The 25,845-nt window shown below is 45.2% G+C and overlaps 1 protein-coding gene across 2 annotated transcripts; it reads left to right on the top strand.

The window, feature by feature from the left end:
• Positions 1–1,956: 1,956 nt before the first annotated feature.
• LOC115161413 (desmin) lies at positions 1,957–24,587 on the top strand. 2 transcript variants are annotated; one of them, XM_029712383.1, is made up of 10 exons: positions 1,957–2,621; positions 8,431–8,491; positions 9,349–9,444; positions 13,666–13,827; positions 14,808–14,933; positions 18,615–18,835; positions 19,703–19,797; positions 20,273–20,358; positions 21,528–21,609; positions 23,563–24,587. In XM_029712383.1, the coding sequence occupies exons 1-10, from the start codon at positions 2,044–2,046 to the stop codon at positions 23,571–23,573; spliced, it is 1,518 nt and encodes a 505-aa protein (XP_029568243.1). In that variant the 5' UTR covers positions 1,957–2,043; the 3' UTR covers positions 23,574–24,587. The 2 variants fall into 2 exon arrangements, with proteins under 2 accessions (XP_029568243.1, XP_029568244.1); XM_029712384.1 differs by lacking the exon at positions 21,528–21,609 and having other exon boundaries at positions 1,958–2,621.
• The last annotated feature ends 1,258 nt before the right edge of the window (positions 24,588–25,845 follow it).

Here is a 25,845-nt window from a genome sequence, read left to right as displayed (position 1 = left end):
CACAGCCCCCACACCACTAGAGGGATGTCTACAACCACCAACTTACCGTCTGAAGACAAGGCCGAGTATAGCCCACAAAGATGTCCGCCACGGCACAACCCAAGGGGGGGGCGCCAACCCAGACAGGAAGACCACGTCAGTGACTCAACCCACTCAAGTGACGCACCCCTCCCATGGACGGCATGGAAGAACACCAGTAAGTCAGTGACTCAGCCCCTGTAATAGGGTTAGAGGCAGAGAATCCCAGTGGAAAGAGGGGAACCGGCAAGGCAGAGACAGCAAGGGCGGTTCGTTGCTCCAGCCTTTCCGTTCACCTTCACACTCCTGGGCCAGACTACACTTAATCATAGGACCTACTGAAGAGATAAGTCTTCAGTAAAGACTTAAAGGTTGAGACTGAGTCTGCGTCTCTCACATGGGTAGGCAGACTATTCAATAAAAATGGAGCTCTATAGGAGAAAGCCCTACCTCCAGCCGTTTGCTTAGAAATTCTAGGGACAATATAGCCTCCACATTGACTCTGTACTGGTACCCCCTGTATATAGCCTCCACATTGACTCAGTACCGTAATACCCTGTATATAATATATAGCCTTGTTATTGTTATTTCTTTGTGTTACTTAATTATTTTTTTCTTGAACGGCATTGTTGGTTAAGGGCTTAAGATTTTAACAATTTTGTAAGAATTTCACAGTGAGGTTGTATACCTGTTTTATTCAACGTATGTGACAAATAAAATGTAATTTGATTTGACAGTAGTCCCTTGATATCTGTTTATCATCAGGTCAGACAGTAGTCAGATGGTATATGTTTATCATCAGAGGCTCAGAGCCAGAGAATATGTGGTGACTCAGTAGTCTGGGCCTCCAGATCTACCCTCAACTCCATCACTGGATAATGTCTTCACAACCATGTCCTCTTCTGGCCCACTGGCCCGCTACCTGACCAGGCATGCTGGCTGATTCAGGTGTTGCCATGGGAAACATCATGGCTGCCCACACACACACACACACACACACACACACACACACACACACACACACACACACACATATCACACACAAACACACACACACACACACACACACACACACACACACACACATATCACACATATCACACAATCACACACACACACACACACACACACACACACACACACACACACACACACACACACACACACACACACACACACACACACACACACACACACACACACAGGGTCCAATGTGTGTGAGCTCACTAGATGGATCCTGTGGTCAGGTCTAACACAACAACTGAAACTTCCCGTTTTCCTGACATTATATCCACTGAAACAGTAGCTTGAGGGCTCGGTAAGGTTTCCACCAGTAAAAATGGCCCTCAGTCGTTAACACACAGTGAAAACAGCGACATGGCAGAGTGTAAAGGGTAAATATCTGCGTGGACTAGGTGTAATCTATTTGTGTTCTGTGATAGAGATACGTAGGGTAACTAACGGTAACCAGAAAGTCATCTTCCTAAGAGATACACAATACTAATATCCTCCCCCCTCCTCCCCCCTCCTTCCCTCCTCCTTCCTTCCCCCTCCTTCCCCCTCTTTCCCTCCTTCCCCCTCCTCCCCCCTCCTCCCCTCCTCCCCCTCCCCCTCCCCCCTCCTTCCTTCCTCCCCCTCCTTCCCTCCTCCCCCCTCCTTCCCCATGACATCCCCACACAGTACACCCCCATTCCTCCCCCCCTCCTTCCCGCTTCCCCCCTACACCCCCTCATGGTACACCCCCTCTCTGGCCAGATGCCACCCTGCTACTGGAAACTAGACCCTATGACAGCTGAGAGAGAGAGAGAGACAGAGAGAGAGAGAGAGAGAGAGAGAGAGACAGAGAGACAGAGAGTGTGGGTAATTGAGGGAGTTGGAGGCAGGGGGCTTGGAGTTATGGAGTGGGCGTTGTATGTCTACAAATAGCAGATCTCCTGTCCAACAGCCCTTAACAGCCCCTCATTCAGTCATCCACCTCCAACAGCAACCCAGTTCCTCCAGCCAGACTCTCGGACAACGTCCACCATGAGCAAGTCCTTCTCTTCCCAATCCGCTCAGTCAGCCTCTTCCTACCGCCGAACCTTCGGCTCTGGTATTGGATCCAGCTCAGGCATGTCCTCCATGTTCTCCCACGGCGGACGTGGCTCCTCCGGCTCCTCCGGCTCGGCCCAGATGTCCTCCAGAGTGTACGAGATGACCAAAACCTCCGCCCGCCCCAGCTACTCCTCCGGCAGCATTCGTTCCTCTTCCGGCGGCGCGATGCGTTCGTACGCCGGGATGGGCGAGAAGCTGGACTTCAACTTGGCCGACGCCACGAACCGCGATTTCCTGGACACCAGGACCAATGAGAAGGCAGAACTGCAGCACCTGAACGACCGGTTCGCCAGCTACATCGAGAAGGTCCGTTTCCTGGAGCAGCAGAACGCTACTCTGATGGTGGAGATCGAGAGGATGAGGGGTCACGAGCCGACCCGCGTGGCCGAGATGTACGAAGAGGAGATGAGAGAGCTGAGGCGTCAGGTGGAAGGCATGTCCAATGACAGAGCCCGCATGGAGGTGGAGAGAGACAACCTGGCTGACGACCTGCAGAAACTCAAACTCAGGTGAGAGGTTAGGAGTCAGAGGTTTCAGACGGACTGCATGAGAGGTCAGAGGTTATACAGTAACACCATGTCAGTAAACACTGAAGATGAGAAGCTCGTCATATTCAGGAGCCACTGTTGGAGGACAGTGGAAGTAAATTTGACTCAAACCGCATGAAGTACAAGTCTGTAAAAACATAAAGACAATCACTGAAACTACCACTGTAATACACTCTTTAAAGTTATTAGCTTGGGAATTTTGGACTGTTCGATTATGGGCCCCTAAGATATAAATACTGTGATATATTGGACGTCTGTTGTCGGTCTGGAATTGCTTGACATTTAGCAAAACATGGTGGAAGAAGGGATTGCTGGTGTGCTTCAGAGTGAAAACATGGTGGAAGAGGGGATTGCTGGTGTGCTTCAGAGTGAAAACATGGTGAAAGAGGGGATTGCTGGTGTGCTTCAGAGTGAAAACATGGTGAAAGAGGGGATTGCTGGTGTGCTTCAGAGTGAAAACATGGTGAAAGAGGGGATTGCTGGTGTGCTTCAGAGTGAAAACATGGTGAAAGAGGGGATTGCTGGTGTGCTTCAGAGTGAAAATATGGTGAAAGAGGGGATTGCTGGTGTGCTTCAGAGTGAAAACATGGTGAAAGAGGGGATTGCTGGTGTGCTTCAGAGTGAAAACATGGTGAATGAGGGGATTGCTGGTGTGCTTTAGAGTGAAAATCTTTCTTTAGAATGCAGCCAAAGGTTGAACGGAGCGTGGTACTGTACAAGCAGTGACATGGCATCCGCCATCTTGGAGTGAGTCGGAAACGACAGCCATGTCATGTCAGTGACGCTCAGTGACAGAGTCAGTTGTTGTATAACAGGACAGTAGGACAGCAGTAGTCTCCGTAACTCCCCTGTGAGATTCCTGGCAGTAAGGCTGTTGGTCGATGACACCTAGAGTATACCATTTAGACCTGTACTGTACGAGGTACCGATGCCACACTTGAATGTTATAGTTAAATTATTATCAACAAAAGACACGGAAACTTCCTCTTCAACGATACCCATATACTATTTTCCTCTCACTTCTAGTCGGAATTGGACTGGATGATATAGTTCATATATTTCCAACAAAGGACACGAAAACAAGTTTTCATACAGCTCTGAGGGAGCTACATACAGCTCTGGGGAGCTACATACAGCTCTGGGGGAGCTACATACAGCTCTGGGGGAGCTACATACAGCTCTGAGGGAGCTACATACAGCTCTGAGGGAGCTACATACAGCTCTGGGGAGCTACATACAGCTCTGAGGGAGCTACATACAGCTCTGAGGGAGCTACATACAGCTCTGAGGGAGCTACATACAGCTCTGAGGAGCTACATACAGCTCTGAGGGAGCTACATACAGCTCTGAGGGAGCTACATACAGCTCTGAGGGAGCTACATACAGACAGAGAGGTATGTTCTCAATCGCCCTCCAGAGAAATCGCTTGAATAATTTACACAGTGGAGAGAGAATTAACGCAGTAGAGGTTTATAAGTCACTTGGCTATAAGTCACTTGTCAGTAAGTCACCTGGCTATAAGTCACCTGTCAGTAAGTCACCTGGCTATAAGTCACCTGGCTATAAGTCACCTGGCTACAAGTCACCTGGCTACAAGTCACCTGGCTACAAGTCACCTGGCTACAAGTCACCTGGCTACAAGTCACCTGGCTACAAGTCACCTGGCTATACATTTTTACATTTTAGTCATTTTAGTAGACGCTCTTATCCAGAGCAACTTACAGTAGTGAATGCATACATTTTTCTCCCCCCATACTGGTCCCCCATGGGAATCGAACCCACAACCCTGGCGTTGCAAACACCATGCTCTACCAACTGAGCCACACGGGACCCTATAAGTCACTTGTTTTATCTCATGATGACGTATTTTAACAGACCACGCTGACATACCTTTCGCCTTGTGCCTCCACCAGTGCAGGTATTTTCTATACACATTTCACAGCCCGTAGGGAGACATTCCATTTTGTGGTGATAGATTTTAGTCAATGCGCGGTTTGCAGAGCTGTTAATCGAGGTTTCTATTTAAAAGCTATTGGATCAGCAGTGTGAATTCATCTCTGGTGTTTTTCTGTATTGGATTGTCTCTCTGTTACTGTAACAGCTGGTGGGGTCTATCTCCTTCAAGGCCTCTGTGGGAGTATTTTTTTTTGGGGGGGGGGGGGATGCATGAAAGGATGCCGTGAAGAAGGGGGAATGAGGGGGGGGAGGGAGAGGCAAAATACTGTGGAAGTGGAAGGAAAGGTCGAGAAGGTTGGGGGTGGAATACGCAGCTGCTGTGTGACACTGACCTCAGATCAACTCAGGATTGGTGTTCATAAAGTGTCTCAGAATAGGAATTCTGATCTAGGATCAGGTTAGCACCCCTTTACTCTGAGACAGTTTATGACTGATCTTAGATCAGGTCTGTTCTGTACCCTGGTTTTACCAGGCCAGTTAGAGACTGATCTTAGAGCAGGTCTGTTCTGTACCCTGTGGTTTACCAGGCCTGTTAGAGACTGATCTTAGAGCAGGTCTGTTCTGTACCCTGTGGTTTACCAGGCCAGTTAGAGACTGATCTTAGATCAGGTCTGTTCTGTACCTTGTGGTTTACCAGGCCAGTTAGAGACTGATCTTAGATCAGGTCTGTTCTGTACCCTGTGGTTTACCAGGCCAGTTAGAGACTGATCTTAGATCAGTTCTGTTCTGTACCCTGTGGTTTACCAGGCCAGTTAGAGACTGATCTTAGATCAGGTCTGTTCTGTACCCTGTGGTTTACCAGGCCTGTTAGAGACTGATCTTAGATCAGGTCTGTTCTGTACCCTGTGGTTTACCAGGCCAGTTAGAGACTGACCTTAGATCAGGTCTGTTCTGTACCCTGTGGTTTACCAGGCCAGTTAGAGACTGATCTTAGATCAGGTACTAGAACACACTCTGCAGTTCTGTTCCATAAACTCCCCCTTGGCTGTGTGTGACCTCTGTGATACTGCTTACAAACAGCCTGGAATGCCAACCATTACACACACTAGACAAGACTCTATTCCTGTAGTCACAGAAAGAGACTGTGGAAGGGTCCAGACTCTATTCCTGTAGTCACAGAGAGAGAGGATGTGGAAGGGTCCAGACTCTATTTCTATAGTCACAGAGAGAGAGACTGTGGAAGGGTCCAGACTCTATTCCTGTAGTCACAGAGAGAGAGAGAGTGGAAGGGTCCAGACTCTATTCCTGTAGTCAGAGAGAGAGAGTGTGGAAGGGTCCAGACTCTATTCCTGTAGTCACAGAGAGAGAGACTGTGGAAGGGTCCAGACTCTATTCCTGTAGTCACAGAGAGAGAGACTGTGGAAGGGTCCAGACTCTATTCCTGTAGTCACAGAGAGAGATAGTGTGGAAGGGTCCAGACTCTATTCCTGTAGTCACAGAGAGAGAGACTGTGGAAGGGTCCAGACTCTATTCCTGTAGTCACAGAGAGAGAGAGACTGTGGAAGGGTCCAGACTCTATTCCTGTAGTCACAGAGAGAGAGAGAGAGTGGAAGGGTCCAGACTCTATTCCTGTAGTCACAGAGAGAGAGAGAGTGTGGAAGGGTCCAGACTCTATTCCTGTAGTCACAGAGAGAGAGAGACTGTGGAAGGGTCCAGACTCTATTCCTGTAGTCACAGAGAGAGAGAGACTGTGGAAGGGTCCAGACTCTATTCCTGTAGTCACCGAGAGAGAGAGAGTGTGGAAGGGTCCAGACTCTATTCCTGTAGTCACAGAGAGAGAGAGACTGTGGAAGGGTTCAGACTCTATTCCTGTAGTCACAGAGAGAGAGAGAGAGACTGTGGAAGGGTCCAGACTCTATTCCTGTAGTCACAGAGAGAGAGAGACTGTGGAAGGGTTCAGACTCTATTCCTGTAGTCACAGAGAGAGAGAGAGAGACTGTGGAAGGGTCCAGACTCTATTTCTGTAGTCACAGAGAGAGAGAGAGAGTGTGGAAGGGTCCAGACTCTTTTCCTGTAGTCACAGAGAGAGATAGTGTGGAAGGGTCCAGACTCTATTCCTGTAGTCACAGAGAGAGAGACTGTGGAAGGGTCCAGACTCTATTCCTGTAGTCACAGAGAGAGAGAGTGTGGAAGGGTCCAGACTCTATTCCTGTAGTCACAGAGAGAGAGACTGTGGAAGGGTCCAGACTCTATTCCTGTAGTCACAGAGAGAGAGAGACTGTGGAAGGGTCCAGACTCTATTCCTGTAGTCACAGAGAGAGAGAGACTGTGGAAGGGTCCAGACTCTATTCCTGTAGTCACAGAGAGAGAGAGAGTGTGGAAGGGTCCAGACTCTATTCCTGTAGTCACAGAGAGAGAGAGAGTGTGGAAGGGTCCAGACTCTATTCCTGTAGTCACAGAGAGAGAGAGACTGTGGAAGGGTTCAGACTCTATTCCTGTAGTCACAGAGAGAGAGAGACTGTGGAAGGGTCCAGACTCTATTCCTGTAGTCACAGAGAGAGAGACTGTGGAAGGGTCCAGACTCTATTCCTGTAGTCACAGAGAGAGAGAGAGAGAGACTGTGGAAGGGTCCAGACTCTATTCCTGTAGTCACAGAGAGAGAGAGTGTGGAAGGGTCCAGACTCTATTCCTGTAGTCACAGAGAGAGAGGCTGTGGAAGGGTCCAGACTCTATTCCCGTCGTCACAGAGAGAGAGAGTGTGCTTTAAAGATGAAGTAACAACTGCACATTATTAACTCTCCCCTGAGAGTCTTTGTCTGCTTTCAAAAAATAGTTCCTTCCCAGCCTATATCTGCTGTGGAGTGTGATCAGTGTAAAGTCTGCTGTTCCAACAGTGTAAAGTCTGTTGTTCCAACAGTGTAAAGTCTGCTGTTCCAACAGTGTAAAGTCTGCTGTTCCAACAGTGTAAAGTCTGCTGTTCCAACAGTGTAAAGTCTGCTGTTCCAACAGTGTAAAGTCTACTGTTCCAACAGTGTAAAGTCTGCTGTTCCAACAGTGTAAAGTCTGCTGTTCCAACAGTGTAAGTCTGCTGTTCCAACAGTGTAAAGTCTGCTGTTCCAACAGTGTAAAGTCTGCTGTTCCAACAGTGTAAAGTCTGCTGTTCCAACAGTGTAAAGTCTGCTGTTCCAACAGTGTAAAGTCTGCTGTTCCAACAGTGTAAAGTCTGCTGTTCCAACAGTGTAAAGTCTGCTGTTCCAACAGTGTAAAGTCTGCTGTTCCAACAGTGTAAAGTCTGCTGTTCCAACAGTGTAAAGTCTGCTGTTCCAACAGTGTAAAGTCTGCTGTTCCAACAGTGTAAAGTCTGCTGTTCCAACAGTGTAAAGTCTGCTATTCCAACAGTGTAAAGTCTGCTGTTCCAACAGTGTAAAGTCTGCTGTTCCAACAGTGTAAAGTCTGTTGTTCCAACAGTGTAAAGTCTGCTGTTCCAACAGTGTAAAGTCTGCTGTTCTAACAGTGTAAAGTCTGCTGTTCTAACAGTGTAAAGTCTGCTGTTCCAACAGTGTAAAGTCTGCTGTTCCAACAGTGTAAAGTCTGCTGTTCTAACAGTGTAAAGTCTGCTGTTCCAACAGTGTAAAGTCTGCTGTTCTAACAGTGTAAAGTCTGCTGTTCCAACAGTGTAAAGTCTGCTGTTCCAACAGTGTAAAGTCTGCTGTTCCAACAGTGTAAAGTCTGCTGTTCTAACAGTGTAAAGTCTGCTATTCCATCATAGTACCTACCTACAGGCACAAACACAGAGGAAAAGGCTGCATTTGAATCTGTTTAAACTCAAATTGAACCTTTCCTTTAATCTCTCTCTCTCTCTCTCTCTTTCCAGACTGCAGGAGGAAATCCACCAGAAGGAAGAGGCAGAGAACAACCTGTCTGCCTTCAGAGCTGTGAGTCACACTTTCCATCTCCTTATTTCTCTCTTTGTCTGCCTTCAGAACTTTCTCTCTTCCCATATGATCAATGAAATACATGCAGTCAGGTTAGATCAATAATGACAGTACCGAGTGTGATACCAACATGAACTGAAGCTGCAATTATTCCCTAGAGTAACTTCTGAGTCTCTCTCATTATCTCTCTGTCTCTCTCTCTATCTATTTCTCTGTCTACCTCTCTGTCTACCTCTCTGTCTACCTCTCTGTCTACCTCTCTGTCTACCTCTCTGCCTATCTCTCTGCCTATCTCTCTGTCTATCTCTCTGTCTCTCTCTCTGTCTCTCTCTCTATCTCTCTGTCTATCTCTCTCTCTGTCTCTCTCTCTATCTCTCTGTCTATCTCTCTGTCTATCTCTCTGTCTATCTCTCTGTCTATCTCTCTGTCTATCTCTCTGTCTATCGCTCTGTCTATCTCTCTGTCTATCTCTCTGTCTATCTCTCTGTCTATCGCTCTGTCTATCTCTGTCTATCTCTCTGTCTTCATCTCTGTCTACCTCTCTGTGTACTTCTCTGTCTCTCTCTGTCTCTCTCTCTGTCTCTACCTCTATCTCTCTGTCTCTCTCTGTGTCTGTCTCTATCTCTTTGTCTCTCTCTCTGTCTCTCTCTGTGTCTATCTCTGTGTCTATCTCTCCATCCCTGTCTCTGTCTGTCTCTCTGTCTATCTCTCTCTCTCTCTCTCTCTCTGTCTCTCTGTCTCGGTCTCTCTCTCTGTATCTGTGTCAGTATGTAGGCTCTCGTCTTGGGAAAGGCCTTATGCTGAAACATCAATACTAAACGTCAACTCTATCCCCTGTTGTTGTTTTGTTTCTCTAGGATGTGGACTCTGCCACTCTGGCCAGGCTGGACCTGGAGAGACGCATTGAGAGTCTGCAGGAGGAGATAGCCTTCCTCAAGAAGATTCATGAGGAGGTCAGTATGGTCCTGCATGGCCTTTTGAGACTACTCCTAACCTGTTCACACTACTAAGCCAAGCCAGGCCAAACTGAACTGGGCCGGCCTGTTTACGCTTCTACCATAGTTGCTCAAACCATGCCTCAAGGTTAATTGGAACAGAACATATCCAAACCAGCACATTTATGCTGTGGAAACAGGAGATAGGATCCTGCCCTATGGGCCATTCCCTATGGGCCATTCCCTATGGGCCATTCCCTATGGGCCATTCCCTATGGGCCATTCCCTATGGGACATTCCCTATGGGCCATTCCCTATGAGACATTCCCTATGGGCCATTCCCTATGAGACATTCCCTATGGGCCATTCCCTATGGGCCATTCCCTATGGGCCATTCCCTATGGGCCATTCCCTATGGGCCATTCCCTATGGGCCATTCCCTATGGGACATTCCCTATGGGCCATTCCATATGGGCCATTCCCTATGGGACATTCCATATGGGCCATTCCCTATGGGCCATTCCCTATGGGACATTCCCTATGGGCCATTCCATATGGGCCATTCCCTATGGGACATTCCCTATGGGCCATTCCATATGGGCCATTCCCTATGAGACATTCCCTATGGGCCATTCCCTATGGGCCATTCCCTATGGGACATTCCCTATGGGCCATTCCATATGGGCCATTCCCTATGGGACATTCCATATGGGCCATTCCCTATGGGCCATTCCCTATGGGCCATTCCCTATGGGCCATTCCCTATGGGCCATTCCATATGGGCCATTCCCTATGGGCCATTCCCTATGGGCCATTCCCTATGGGCCATTCCATATGGGCCATTCCCTATGGGCCATTCCATAAGGGATATTCCCTAAGGGCCATTCCATATGGGCCATTCCCTATGGGCCATTCCCTAAGGGACAAGGCTTATTTACACTAAAGTTCAACCCCATCAGTTCCCCTGCCTTCTTTCTCACATTCTACCCTTCAATACACCAGTCAGACTCCAGCTGTTCTTTCTGCTCAAAATGTTCATGGGTGAACCTTATATAATGTATAATGTTATATAATGTTGCTGACACCAACCCTTTGTGTAAATATATACCCTTGGAGATACAGTGAGTTGCAGTATCATATATATATATATATATGGTACTCCTAGCTACTATACTCCCAGCTACTATACCTACTAGCTACTATTCTCCCAGCTACTATACTCCCAGCTACTATACTCCCAGCTACTATACCTACTAGCTACTACACTCCCAGCTACTATACTCCCAGCTACTATACTCCCAGCTACTATACTTCCAGCTACTATACTCCCAGCTACTATACTTCCAGCTACTATACTTCCAGCTACTATACTCCCAGCTACTATACTCCCAGCTACTATACTCCCAGCTACTATACTCCCAGCTACTATACTCCCATCTAGTATACCTACTAGCTACTATACTCCCAGCTACTATACTCCCAGCTACTATACTCCCAGCTAGTATACCTACTAGCTACTATACTCCCAGCTACTATACTCCCAGCTACTATACCTTCTAGCTACTATACTCCCAGCTACTATACTCCCAGCTACTATACTCCCAGCTACTATACTCCCAGCTACTATACCTACTAGCTACTATACTCCCAGCTACTATACTCCCATCTAGTGTACCTACTAGCTACTATACTCCCAGCTACTATACTCCCAGCTACTATACTCCCATCTAGTATACCTACTAGCTACTATACTCCCAGCTACTATACTCCCATCTAGTATACCTACTAGCTACTATACTCCCAGCTACTATACTCCCAGCTGCTATACTCCCATCTAGTATACCTACTAGCTACTATACTCCCAGCTACTGTACTCCCAGCTACTATACTCCCAGCTACTCTACTACTAGCTACTATACATATCTAACCATACATTTCCAACAATACAGCTCTAATCATGCAGCTCTATCCATACAGTCATATCCTGCACAGTGTGTGGGACTTTCCTCGTTTCTAAACGCATAGGGCATCATTTCTATAGCGAGTGGATCATATATGTGACACTCACTCCTATGGTAGCCAGAACATTCTGGGCAAAACACGCGCACACACACACACACACACACACACACACCACCACCACCACACGCACGCACGCACGCACGCACGCACGCACACACACACACACACACACACACACACACACACACACCCCACCACCACCACACGCACGCACGCACGCACGCACACACACACACACACACACACACACACACACACACACCACCACCACCACACGCACGCACGCACGCACGCACGCACGCACACACACACACACACACACACACACACACACACACACACACACACACACGTACAGTTACACAGTGCACAATGGATGGAGGAACTTGATCTGGTTTCTAAAGCCAGATCCTGTCATGCTGTCTCTTCTAACATTTGGAATTTAGTGCTATGCTGGCCTGGCCTGACCTGGCTTGGCCTGACCTGGCTTGGCTTGGCCTGGCTTGGTTAAGGCAGAGTGTCAGATGGGCCTGTGACATGGAGGGCCCACTGTAACATTGTTCAACAGATGCACAGCTAAAATTAAACCATGAGAGAGAGAGACTAGCAGCTGGGAAATATTTAGGGCAGAAAGAGAGACCATTGCTCCTGTCTATGTAGGACAGAGAGAGAGAGACCATTAGTCCTGTCTACGTAGGACAGAGAGAGAGAGAGAGAGAGAGAGAGAGAGAGACCATTGGTCCTGTCTATGTAGGACAGAGAGAGACAGAGAGAGAGAGACCATTAGTCCTGTCTACGTAGGACAGAGAGAGAGAGAGAGAGAGAGAGAGAGAGACCAGTGGTCCTGTCAATGTAGGACAGAGAGAGAGACCATTGGTCCTTTCTATGTAGGACAGAGAGAGAGCGAGAGAGAGAGAGAGAGAGACCATTGGTCCTGTCTGTGTTTCGTAGGAGCCAGGGGTTTTGTCCTGTCTGTGTCTCGTAGGAGCCAGGGTTTTGTCCTGTCTGTGGATCGTAGGAGCCAGGGTTTTGTCCTGTCTGTGTAGTGTAGGAGCCAGGGGTTTTGTCCTGTCTGTGTCTCGTAGGAGCCAGGGTTTGGTCCTGTCTGTGTATCGTAGGAGCCAGGGTTTTGTCCTGTCTGTGTCTCGTAGGAGATAGGGGTTTTGTCCTGTCTGTGGATCATAGGAGCCAGGGGTTTGTCCTGTCTGTGTCTCGTAGGAGCCAGGGTTTTGTCCTGTCTGTGTATCGTAGGAGCCAGGGTTTCTGTCTTGTCTATGTATCGTAGGAGCCAGGGTTTCTGTCCTGTCTATGTATCGTAGGAGCCAGGGGTTTTGTCCTGTCTGTGTCTCGTAGGAGCCAGGGGTTTTGTCCTGTCTGTGTCTCGTAGGAGCCAGGGTTTTGTCCTGTCTGTGTCTCGTAGGAGCCAGGGTTTTGTCCTGTCTGATTCTCGTAGGAGCCAGGGTTTTGTCCTGTCTGTGTCTCGTAGGAGCCAGGGTTTCTGTCCTGTCTGTGTATCGTAGGAGCCAGGGGTTTTGTCCTGTCTGTGTCTCGTAGGAGCAAGGGGTTTTGTCCTGTCTATGGATCGTAGGAGCCAGGGGTTTTGTCCTGTCTGTGTCTCGTAGGAGCCAGGGTTTTGTCCTGTCTGTGTCTCGTAGGAGCCAGGGTTTTGTCCTGTCTGTGTCTCGTAGGAGCCAGGGTTTTGTCCTGTCTGTGTCTCGTAGGAGCCAGGGGTTTTGTCCTGTATATTGAAGGACTCACGAAAGTTAAGGAAAGAAGTAGCTGATTATGCTAAAAGATCCTTAAAAAATAAAAAGGCACAAAGCTCGCTCACCATTAAAAACCGTATTATTTTATTAAAGCAACTATAAAAAGCTTGACGTTTCAGCCTTCATCAGAACCTGTCTTCACAAAGGCTAGTAATCCAAATAAAACCCTGTTTTATATGACTACGAAGAATATCCACTGTAGCAGCGATTCTGATTCTTACCTATAAAACCATTCTGATACAGCTCTAGTCGACCCCTATGACACCTAACCTCTGACCCCCTGACCTTTAACACCTGACCTAAAACACCTAACCTCTGACCCCCTGACCTTTAACCCCTGACCTAAAACACCTAACCTCTGACCCCCTGACCTTTAACACCTGACCTAAAACACCTAACCTCTGACCCCCTGACCTTTAACCCCTAACCTCTGACCTCGTACCCCCTGCAGGAGATTCATGAGCTCACGAGCCAGATGCAGGAGACATCCGTGCAGGTCCAGATGGACATGTCCAAACCAGACCTGACCGCTGCCCTCAGGGACATCCGTATGCAGTACGAGGGCATCGCAGCCAAGAACATCTCAGAGGCAGAGGACTGGTACAAGTCTAAGGTAAACACCATCTATAATACACACTAGTATTATATAATATGGTACAGTACTGAGGACTGGTACAAGTCTAAGGTAAACACCATCTATAATACACACTAGTATTATATAGTATGGTACATTTCTGAGGACTGATACAAGTTTAAGGTAAACACCACCTATAATACACACTAGTATTATATAATATGGTTCAGTACTGAGGACTGGTACAAGTCCAAGGTAAACACCATCTATAATACACACTAGTATTATATAATATGGTACAGTACTGAGGACTGGTACAAGTCCAAAGTAAACACTGACAATATGGGTGGGTAGTGACAGTGGGGTCATAGTTAGAGAGGTTTGTCCATCAGGATGGTTCAGATAAATTATCTTAGGACCGTACACAACAGACTTGGAGTTTATTTTGATTCAATTCATTTAATTAATTAAATTGGAATTGGAATTGGAATTTAAATGAAATCGACTCCAACCCTGGTGCAGAACATGATAAAATCCCAACATTATCTGTGTGTGATTGCCAGTACGCAAAGCAGCGCTAGATGAGCTACAACTGAATATTGATATGTGGACTGTGACAGTAGCTAAGCTAACTACATCAGCACCACTAAACAGTGACAGTAGCTAAGCTAACTACATCGGCACCACTAAACAGTGACAGTAGCTAAGCTAACTACATCGGCACCACTACACAGTGACAGTAGCTAAGCTAACTACATCGGCACCACTACACAGTGACAGTAGCTAAGCTAACAACATCGACACCACTACACAGTGACAGTAGCTAAGCTAACTACATCTGCACCACTACACAGTGACAGTAGCTAAGCTAACTACATCGGCACCACTACACAGTGACAGTAGCTAAGCTAACTTCATCTGCACCACTACACAGTGACAGTAGCTAAGCTAACTACATCAGCACCACTACACAGTGACAGTAGCATCTATTCTAACCCATGTCTCCACCTCCTCTCCAGGTGTCAGACCTGAACCAGGCTGTGAACAAGAACAACGATGCTCTGAGACAGGCCAAACAGGAGAGCATGGAGTTCAGGCATCAGATCCAGTCCTACACCTGTGAGATCGACTCTCTCAAGGGAACCGTAAGCACTCTATTACTACATCCTACTATATTACTACACCCTACTATATATTACTACACCCTACTATATATTACTACACCCTACTCTATATTACTACACCCTACTCTATATTACTACATCCTACTCTATATTACTACACCCTGCTCTATATTACTACACCCTGCTCTATATTACTACACCCTACTCTATATTACTACACCCTACACTATATTACTACCCCTACCTACACTATATTACTACCCCTACCTACACTATATTACTACCCCTACCTACACTATATTACTACCCCTACTCTATTTATCTACCACCCGGCTCTAATATTACTACACCCTAATCTATATTACTACACCCTACTCTATATTACTACCCCAACTCTATATTACTACATCCTGCTCTATATTACTACACCTACTCTATATTACTAACACCCTGCTCTATATTACTGCACCCTACTCTATATACTACACCCTGCCTCTATATACTACACCCTACACTATATTACTACCCCTACCTACACTATATTACTACACTCCTACTCATATTACTACACCTGCTTCTATATTACTAACACCTGCTCTATATTACTACACCCTACCTATATTACTACACCCCTACTCTATATTACTACACCCTACTCTATACTACTACACCCTACTCTATATTACTAATCCTACTCTATATTACTACAACCCTACTCTATATTACTACACCCCTGCTCTATATTACTACACCCTACTCTATATTACTACACCCTACTCTATATTACTACACCCTACTCTATATTACTACCTACCTATTACTACATCCTGCTCTATATTACTACACCCTACTCTATATTACTACACCCTGCTCTATATTACTGCACCCTACTCTATATTACTACACCCTGCTCTATATTACTACACCCTACTCTATATTACTACACCCTACTCTATATTACTACATCCTGCTCTATATTACTATACCCTGCTCTATATTACTACACCCTGCTCTATATTACTATACCCTGCTCTATATTACTACACCCTGCTCTTTATTACTGCACCCTACTCTATATTGCTACACCCTACTCTACATTACTACACCCTACTCTATATTACTACACCCTACTCTATATTACTACACCTTACTCTATATTACTACACCCTGCTCTATATTACTACATCCTACTCTATATTACTGCACCCTACTCTATATTACTACACCCTACTCTATATTACTACACCCTACTCTATATTACTACATCCTGCTCTATATTACTATACCCTGCTCTATATTACTACACCCTGCTCTATATTACTGCACCCTACTCTATATTACTACACCCTGCTCTATATTACTACACCCTACTCTATATTACTACACCCTGCTCTATATTACTACACCCTACTCTATATTACTACATCCTGCTCTATATTACTATACCCTGCTCTATATTACTACACCCTGCTCTATATTACTGCACCCTACTCTATATTACTACACCCTGCTCTATATTACTACACCCTACTCTATATTACTACACCCTACTGTATATTACTACACCCTACTCTATATTACTACATCCTGCTCTATATTACTACACCCTGCTCTATATTACTACACCCTACTCTATATTACTACACCCTACTCTATATTACTACACCCTGCTCTATATTACTGCACCCTACTCTATATTACTACACCCTACTCTATATTACTACACCCTACTCTATATTACTACATCCTACTCTATATTACTACACCCTACTTTCTATTACCACACACTACATCCTACTCTATATTACTATACCCTACTCTATATTACTACACCCTACTCTATATTATTACACCCTGCTCTATATTACTACACCCTGCTCTATATTACTACACCCTGCTCTATATTACTGCACCCTACTCTATATTACTACACCCTGCTCTATATTACTACATCCTGCTCTATATTACTACACCCTACTCTATATTACTACACCCTACTCTATATTACTACATCCTACTCTATATTACTACACCCTACTATATATTACTACACTCTACTATATATTACTACATCCTACTCTATATTACTACATCCTACTCTATATTACTACACCCTACTCTATATTACTACACCCTGCTCTATATTACTACACCCTACTCTATATTACTACACCCTGCTCTATATTACTACATCCTGCTCTATATTACTACACCCTACTCTATAGTACTACACCCTGCTCTATATTACTACATCCTGCTCTATATTACTACACCCTACTCTATATTACTACACCCTGCTCTATATTACTACACCCTACTCTATATTACTACACCCTACTCTATATTACTACACCCTACTTTATATTACTGCACCCTGCTCTATATTACTACACCCTACTCTATATTACTACACCCTACTCTATATTACTACATCCTGCTCTATATTACTACACCCTACTCTATATTACTACATCCTACTCTATATTACTACACCCTACTCTATATTACTACACCCTACTATATATTACTACACCCTACTATATATTACTACACCCTGCTCTATATTACTACACCCTACTCTATATTACTACACCCTGCTCTATATTACTACACCATGCTCTATATTACTACATCCTACTCTATATTACTACACCCTACTCTATATTACTACACCCTACTATATATTACTACATCCTGCTCTATATTACTATACCCTGCTCTATATTACTACACCCTGCTCTATATTACTACACCCTACTCTATATTACTACACCCTACTCTATATTACTGCACCCTACTCTATATTACTACACCCTACTATATATTACTACACCCTACTCTATATTACTACACCCTACTCTATATTACTACACCCTACTCTATATTACTGCACCCTACTCTATATTACTACATCCTACTCTATATTACTACACCCTACTCTATATTACTACACCCTACTATATATTACTACACCCTGCTCTATATTACTACACCCTGCTCTATATTACTACATCCTGCTCTATATTACTACACCCTACTCTATATTACTACACCCTGCTCTATATTACTACACCCTGCTCTATATTACTACACCCTGCTCTATATTACTACACCCTACTCTATATTACTACACCCTACTCTATATTACTACACCCTACTCTATATTACTACATCCTACTCTATATTACTACACCCTACTCTATATTACTACATCCTACTCTATATTACTACACCCTACTCTATATTACTACACCCTACTCTATATTACTACACCCTACTCTATATTACTACACCCTACTCTATATTACTACATCCTACTCTATATTACTACACCCTACTTTATATTACTACATCCTACGCTATATTATTTCATCCTGCTCTATGTTCTCCTGGACTATTAATAGATCATACTCTAGATCCTCCTGGATTAAGTGTAAACTTCCCTTCTTGTATTTGACAGTCCATTGGTTTTAAATATGTGGGGAGTAGTACACACATAAGGACAATTCCCTAACCTATCATCACTTCAATCACCTCTCCACCATTTCCCCTCTCAATCTAACTATGATACCTGTTTACCTACCTTTCTGTTTATGTAATCATCTCTCTCTCTCTATCTCTCTCTCTCTCTCTCTCTCTCTCTCTCTCTCTCTCTCTCCCTCCCTCTCTCCCTCTCTCCCTCTCTCCCTCCCTCCCCTACAGAACGAGTCTCTGCTGAGGCAGATGAGGGAGATGGAGGATCGTCTGGGAAACGAGGCTGGAGGTTACCAGGACTCCGTCACCCGTCTGGAGGCTGAGATCGCTAAGATGAAGGATGAGATGGCTCGTCACCTCAGAGAGTACCAGGACCTCCTCAATGTCAAGATGGCCCTGGATATAGAGATCGCCACCTACAGGAAACTACTGGAGGGAGAGGAGAGCCGGTAGGAGAGAGGGATAAGTAGAGGGAGGGGTAGAGAAGAGGCAGAGAAGGGGAGGATTAGGGGGAGGGGCAGAGAAGAGGGAGGGGAGGAGTAGGGGGAGGGGTAGAGAAGGGGTTAGGGGAGGAGTAGAGGGAGGGGTAGGGGGAGAAGTAGAGAAGAGGGAGGGGAGGGGAGGAGTAGGGGGAGGGATAGAGAAGAGAGAGGGGAGGAGTAGGGGGAGGGATAGAGAAGAGAGAGGGGAGGAGTAGGGGGAGGGGTAGAGAAGAGGGAGGGGAGGAGTAGGGGGAGGGGTAGAGAAGAGAGAGGGGAGGAGTAGGGGGAGGGGTAGAGAAGAGGTTAGGGGAGGAGTAGGGGGAGGGGTAGAGAAGAGAGAGGGGAGGTGCAGGGGAGGGGGAGAGAAGAGAGAGGGGAGGAGTAGGGGGAGGGGTAGAGAAGAGAGAGGGGAGGAGTAGGGGGAGGGATCCCAAAATGCATGTATAAATTGATCAAAACAAATGAAGTTAGTTGTGCAACACATTTTATAGATAAAACAATAAGTACCATATTTTTTAAATAAGTGCAGGCTTTTCTCCTCGGAAAATACAACAGCTGATTCAAAGGGCAGATATTAAAACTCTTCCTGGTAGGATAGACTTCCTCTTCCTCTTCCCCGTTACTGTTGAGAAGGAGGGAGGAGATAAGATGCAAGGAATTGCAAAAGACACATTGCGATAGAGCCAGGGTAAAGTTAGGTCGAGGGAGGTCATCATGAATGGAATCAGCCACAATAGATTGTTTTGCAGGGACTTTCAAACAATCCAAACAATCCAAATAGATATCTAACCTGTCATTTCCTGTATGTTTTGTCTTCTCTCTGTCTTCGCCCAGCATCACTGTATCTGGCTCCCACTCTGCTGCCCACTCTGCTGCCCACTCTGCTGCCCACTCTGCTGCCTCAACATATTCCACTATTGGATTCAGAGGTGAGAACACGTTTCCTCAGCGTCACATTTTACCACAAGGGGGAGAAGCGGCATCTGAAAATAGGTTGACAGTGGATGCGTTTCAGATATTGAAAATTCAAAGATCACGGTATGTCTTGTTTGCCAGCCAAATGAAAATAATGGAGCACGATTAGACTTAATTAATATTGATTAAGGATGTCATAAATCAACTGTGGCTTTTGGGTTAGCTTGTGGTTGTTTTGACCTCAGCCTCGCGGGCCTATCTCCTCTCTGCTGAGACTAAGGTTGTTTTGGGGGTTAAGTTGTGGTTTGATCAGGTTGTGGCTAGGTTAGGTTGAGATAGTCTTACTTGTGGTCTATACTTTCCATTCAAAACATCAGCCTAGAGATAATTGGTTAGTCTTGAGTTGACATCTTTTTCAAATCTCCTTAAGCCTGAGAGTTGAGTCTAAGGTTAGACTGAGGTTGTGTTACCTCTGTCCTCTCCCTGCAGAGACCAGCCCAGACGTTGGCCGTTCATCAGAGGTCCACTCCAAGAAGACTGTTCTGATCAAGACCATCGAAACCCGCGATGGAGAGGTGAGCTAAACAGACAGAACCGACAAAAACAGAAGACACTATGGACCAATATAGGCCCCATCCTAAATAACTCCATATCCCCTTCATAGTGCACTACCAGGGGCCCAGGACTCTGGTCAAAAGTAGCACACTATATAGGGAATAGGGTGTTATTTTACACTTGGAAATAGCATTTCATAGCCTTACAGTCATTTAATTAATACATTTTGATCTAGATTAAATATGAATTGAGAGAAGGTGCTAGTGTTCTGTGTGTAAGTACAGTTTATATCTCAACTGTTTACCAACTACCTTTAATGAAGTCACTTCTCCTATCCGGAACACCTCAGTACTAGACCTGATGACTCTACCCTACCTCTGAGCATCTCACCGTCTCCTCACAGTTAAGAGATGTACAGAGGTCACCAGAGTTCGGGTCAATATAATTTCACTTCAGACAATTCATGAAGTGAACAGAAATTCCTGATTCCAATTAAACATTTTCTTAATAGAAAAGCGTTGAGACGGTCTCCCGAGTGGTGCAATGTTTGATGCGTTACTACAGACCCGGGTTCGATCCCAGGCTGTCACAACCGGCCGTAACCGAAAGTCCCATAGGGCGGTACACAATTGGCCCGGCGTCGTCTGGGTTAGGGGAGGGTTTGGCCGAGGGGGGGGGGGGGGGGGCTTTACTTGGCTCATCGCGCTCCAGCGACTCCTTGTGGCGGGCTGGGTGCCTGCACGCTGACCCTGGTCATCAGTTGAACGGTGCTTCCGGGTTAAGCGGGCGGGTGTTAAGAAGCGAGGTTTGGCGGGTCCTGTTTCGGAGGATGCATGACTCGACCTTCACCTCCCGAACCCGTTGAGGAGTTGCAGCGATGAGACAAGATCGTAATTGGATCGCTATTGGAAATCACGAAATTGGGGAGAAAAAGGGGGTAAATTACAACAACAAAAAAGAAAACCATTGACGAGAATTAGGAATTGGAATTTAATTTTACTTCCTGGATTTACATTTTACTTCCTGAATTTATATTTTACTTCCTGAATTGACTGAACCCTGGAGGACACACTATTGTTCACACTAAACTACAGTTGTATAGTCACTGTCCTGTCCACACTTTAACTGTCCTTGTCTCCAGTATATCTATATGTATTTTATTGTATTTATTTAACCTTTATTTTCACAGGAAAGTCCCTTTGAGACCATGTCTCTTTCGGAAGAGAGCCCTGTTTCACAAAAAAAAAAAAAAAAGCAGCAGAAAAAACAAGGTACATAATAAAGGAAAGAGTTCAGATAACGGCAGTGTCATGACAAATACAACAAATACAACAAATACAACAATGCAATTAGAACGATAAAAAAAGAAAACACGTACATTCGTTACCAATATCCTAAACTTCCCAAAAGGAACTAGTACGTCTAATTATAAGGGGTAACTCTGAAAATTGTTCCTTAATAAAAAACAAACACCTTGTTTAACCTAAATCGGTAGTTTACCAAAGGAATTTCAAGAGTTATTCGTTCCTGTGAGCCAGTAAGGTATTTTCTACCTCCGTGGGTCAGGAGCGATGTGAAGTAATATGGTAATTTCTGCAAGAGAGATATGTAAATGAATAGATGGTACTGTTGCATAAATAAAGAGAGAAATAAGATGCTGTATCGTCACATAATGTAACGGGACCAAGGCAAAGCGTGTTGAGTGCTCATTTTGTATTTTAATGAAATCGAACACTTAGACAAATAAACAAAACAACAGCCGACAGTTCTGTCAGGTTACACAAACAAAACAGAAAACAACTACCCACGAAAACCAAGTGGGAAAAAGGCTGCCTAAGTATGGCTTCCAATCAGAGACAACAATAGACAGCTGCCTCTGATTGGAAACCATACACGGCCAAAACATAGAATCAAAACACATAGAATGCCCACCCACCTATCACACCCTGACCTAACTAAACAGAGAAAAAAACAGCTCTCTTAGGTCAGAGCGTGAGACATAAACCGTAAAGGTGCAGTGAAATGTGTTGTTTTACAGGGTCAGCCATAGTAGTATGATAGGTGTTGTTTTACAGGGTCAGCCATAGTAGTATGATAGGTGTTGTTTTACAGGGTCAGCCATAGTAGTATGATAGGTGTTGTTGTACAGGGTCAGCCATAGTAGTATGATAGGTGTTGTTTTACAGGGTCAGTCTTAGTAGTATGATAGGTGTTGTTTTACAGGGTCAGCCATAGTAGTATGATAGGTGTTGTTGTACAGGGTCCGCCATAGTAGTATGACAGGTGTTGTTTTACAGGGTCAGTCATAGTAGTATGATAGGTGCAGTGAAATGTGTTGTTTTACAGGGTCAGTAATAGTAGTATGATAGGTGTTGTTTTACATGGTCAGCCATAGTAGTATGATAGGTGTTGTTACACAGGGTCAGCCATAGCAGTATGATAGGTGTTGTTGTACAGGGTCAGCCATAGTAGTATGATAGGTGTTGTTACACAGGGTCAGTCATAGTAGTATGATAGGTGTTGTTTTACAGGGTCAGTCATAGTAGTATGATAGGTGTTGTTTTACAGGGTCAGCCATAGCAGTACGGCTCCCCAGGAGCAAATTAGGATTAATTGCCTTTCTCAAGGGCACTTCGACTGATTTTTCACCTTGGGTATTCAAACCCACGATCTTTCGCTTACTGGCCCAACGTTCTAATCGCTAAGCTGCCCGCTGCGCTCCGCCAGTGATTCTGGCAGGAAGTGATGTCACTCGTGAGAACGTGGAGTGGCCTATGATAAGCAGTATCCAATGGTTTTAAAAAAAAGTGGCAGCAGCGTTTTATATAGATTATGTCGCCAATAGTCAAAGGCTGACAGGAAAATTGACTGAACAATTGTTTTCCTACAACCAAGCAATCTATTTCTGTAGAACAAGCCCAGTTTTAAGTCTCAGTTTCTTCGTTTAGCTCATCCGCGTGTTTTAAATGACAACTTGTCGTCGATCCAAATGCCAAGGTATTTATATGAGGGGACTCGTTCATTATCGTATTTTGTATTCTGTTGTATTTTGTAAATAGTTGTGTAATTGTACGATGCAGGGCTCCCTTGTGAAAGAGACCTTGGTCTCAATGGGACTCCCTGTTGAAAGAAAGGTACAATAAACAAGTCAAATACAAATCTATACACGTTGTCTCTCTGTGCCTGACCTCTCAACCTTGACTGACTGTCCTCTCCTTCCATAGGTGGTCAGTGAATCTACACAGCACCAGCAGGACATCATGTAAACAACAACAACAAACAAACGAAGCAACAACAAGTTAAAACATTTTTTAAGGACGTTTACATACCAAGATACAAGGGCTGCTCAAGTTAGCTTTTCTAAGGAAAGCCTCTTCTGAAAGGTCTCTTTTTGAGAGGGAGTGAGTTATTAACACCTTATGAAAAGTTATAACCACCTTACAAAGGGTAAGGTGGTTATAGTTATTAACACCTTACGGTTATACCACCTTACCGTTCATAACTCACTAACTCCTAGTAATCAGATTTTATATGACCAATCACCAAAGGAGAAGAAGACAGAAGAAGACAATGCTACCGTAATCAGAAGACAATGTTACCGTAATCAGAAGACAATGTTACTGTAATCAGAATACAATGTTACCGTAATCAGAAGGCAATGTTAATGTAATCAGAATACAATGTTACCGTAATCAGAAGGCAATGTTAATGTAATCAGAATACAATGTTACCGTAATCAGAATACAATGTTACCGTAATCAGAATACAATGTTACCGTAATCAGAATACAATGTTACCGTAATCAGAATACAATGTTACCGTAATCAGAATACAATGTTACCGTAATCAGAAGACAATGTTACCGTAATCAGAATACAATGTTACCGTAATCAGAAGACAATGTTACCGTAATCAGAAGACAATGTTACCGTAATCAGAATACAATGTTACCGTAATCAGAAGACAATGTTACCGTAATCAGAATACAATGTTACCATAATCAGAAGACAATGTTACCGTAATCAGAATACAATGTTACAGTAATCAGAAGGTGGGAACAAGGTGGAATGAAAGTCAAGTCAGGCCCTGGCCAGAACAGAACATACATGGCTAGAGGGGATCTCCAGAATGTCAAGAGTTGTAACTCTGTAGTGCACGTTTCTTTGTGTGTGTGTGTGTCAGAAAGGGTCTATCTGCTTCACAATGTTTTCACAGCCGATGATCTGAAATAAAATACATTTTATGTTGATTTGGCTTTTATTTACCCAACACCTCTGTGTGTAAATTGCTATCAAGTGAGAGTAACTGTATCAGTCAAACTTGGGTAATATTTTATTCAGTGGATTAATTGTAGATTAACAGTGGATTAAAACATGGATGGGTTTATTAATGAGCTACCCATTTTTTTCTTCACATTGTACTGTAACAGATCTGAGTGTTTTACAGTGGAGTAACAATAATTTAGTTTCCTAGTTTTCATAATAACCAGATGTTATAATGCTAACAGTGACACAACAGAAGTCTCCACCACGGCTACAATCAAATAGAGACATTAAGGGATAAAGACTAAAATATCATCTCTGTCTATCGCCCATCGCCCACCTCACTCATCCCTCACTACTTCCCATCCCCCACCTCACTCATCCCTCACTACTTCCCATCCCCCACCTCACTCCATCCCTCACTACTTCCCATCCCCCACCTCACTCCATCCCTCACTACTTCCCATCCCCCACCTCACTCATCCCTCACTACTTCCCATCCCCCACCTCACTCATCCCTCACTACTTCCCATCCCCCACCTCACTCATCCCTCACTACTTCCCATCCCCCACCTCACTCATCCCTCACTACTTCCCATCACCCACCTCACTCATCCCTCACTACTTCCCATCGCCCACCTCACTCCATCCCTCACTACTTCCCATCCCCCACCTCACTCATCCCTCACTACTTCCCATCCCCCACCTCACTCATCCCTCACTACTTCCCATCCCCCACCTCACTCCCATCCCTCACTACTTCCCATCCCCCACCTCACTCCATCCCTCACTACTTCCCATCCCCCACCTCACTCATCCCTCACTACTTCCCATCCCCCACCTCACTCATCCCTCACTACTTCCCATCCCCCACCTCACTCATCCCTCACTACTTCCCATCCCCCACCTCACTCATCCCTCACTACTTCCCATCCCCCACCTCACTCATCCCTCACTACTTCCCATCCCCCACCTCACTCCATCCCTCACTACTTCCCATCCCCCACCTCACTCCATCCCTCACTACTTCCCATCCCCACCTCACTCATCCTCACTACTTCCCATCCCCCACCTCACCTCCACTCATCCCTCACTACTTCCCATCCCCCACCTCACTCATCCCTCACTACTTCCCATCCCCCACCTCACTCATCCCTCACTACTTCCCATCCCCCACCTCACTCCATCCCTCACTACTTCCCATCCCCCACCTCACTCCATCCCTCACTACTTCCCATCCCCACC

Source organism: Salmo trutta, chromosome 24 (genome assembly GCF_901001165.1).
Source record: "Salmo trutta chromosome 24, fSalTru1.1, whole genome shotgun sequence".
Lineage (NCBI taxonomy): Eukaryota > Metazoa > Chordata > Actinopteri > Salmoniformes > Salmonidae > Salmo > Salmo trutta.
Note: the sequence above shows the minus strand (reverse complement) of the source record. Positions and strands in the feature narration are given on the sequence as shown.

What these genes read in the sequence shown, in the direction of transcription:
- LOC115161413 (XM_029712383.1), top strand. Translation starts at nt 2,044, where the DNA reads ATGAGCAAGTCCTTCTCTTCCCAATCCGCTCAGTCAGCCTCTTCCTAC. An exon ending in TCAAGAAGATTCATGAGGAG is followed by an intron (nt 9,445 to 13,665) that starts GTCAGTATGGTC and finishes TACCCCCTGCAG; the next exon opens with GAGATTCATGAGCTCACGAG. An exon ending in TTCCACTATTGGATTCAGAG is followed by an intron (nt 19,798 to 20,272) that starts GTGAGAACACGT and finishes CTCTCCCTGCAG; the next exon opens with AGACCAGCCCAGACGTTGGC.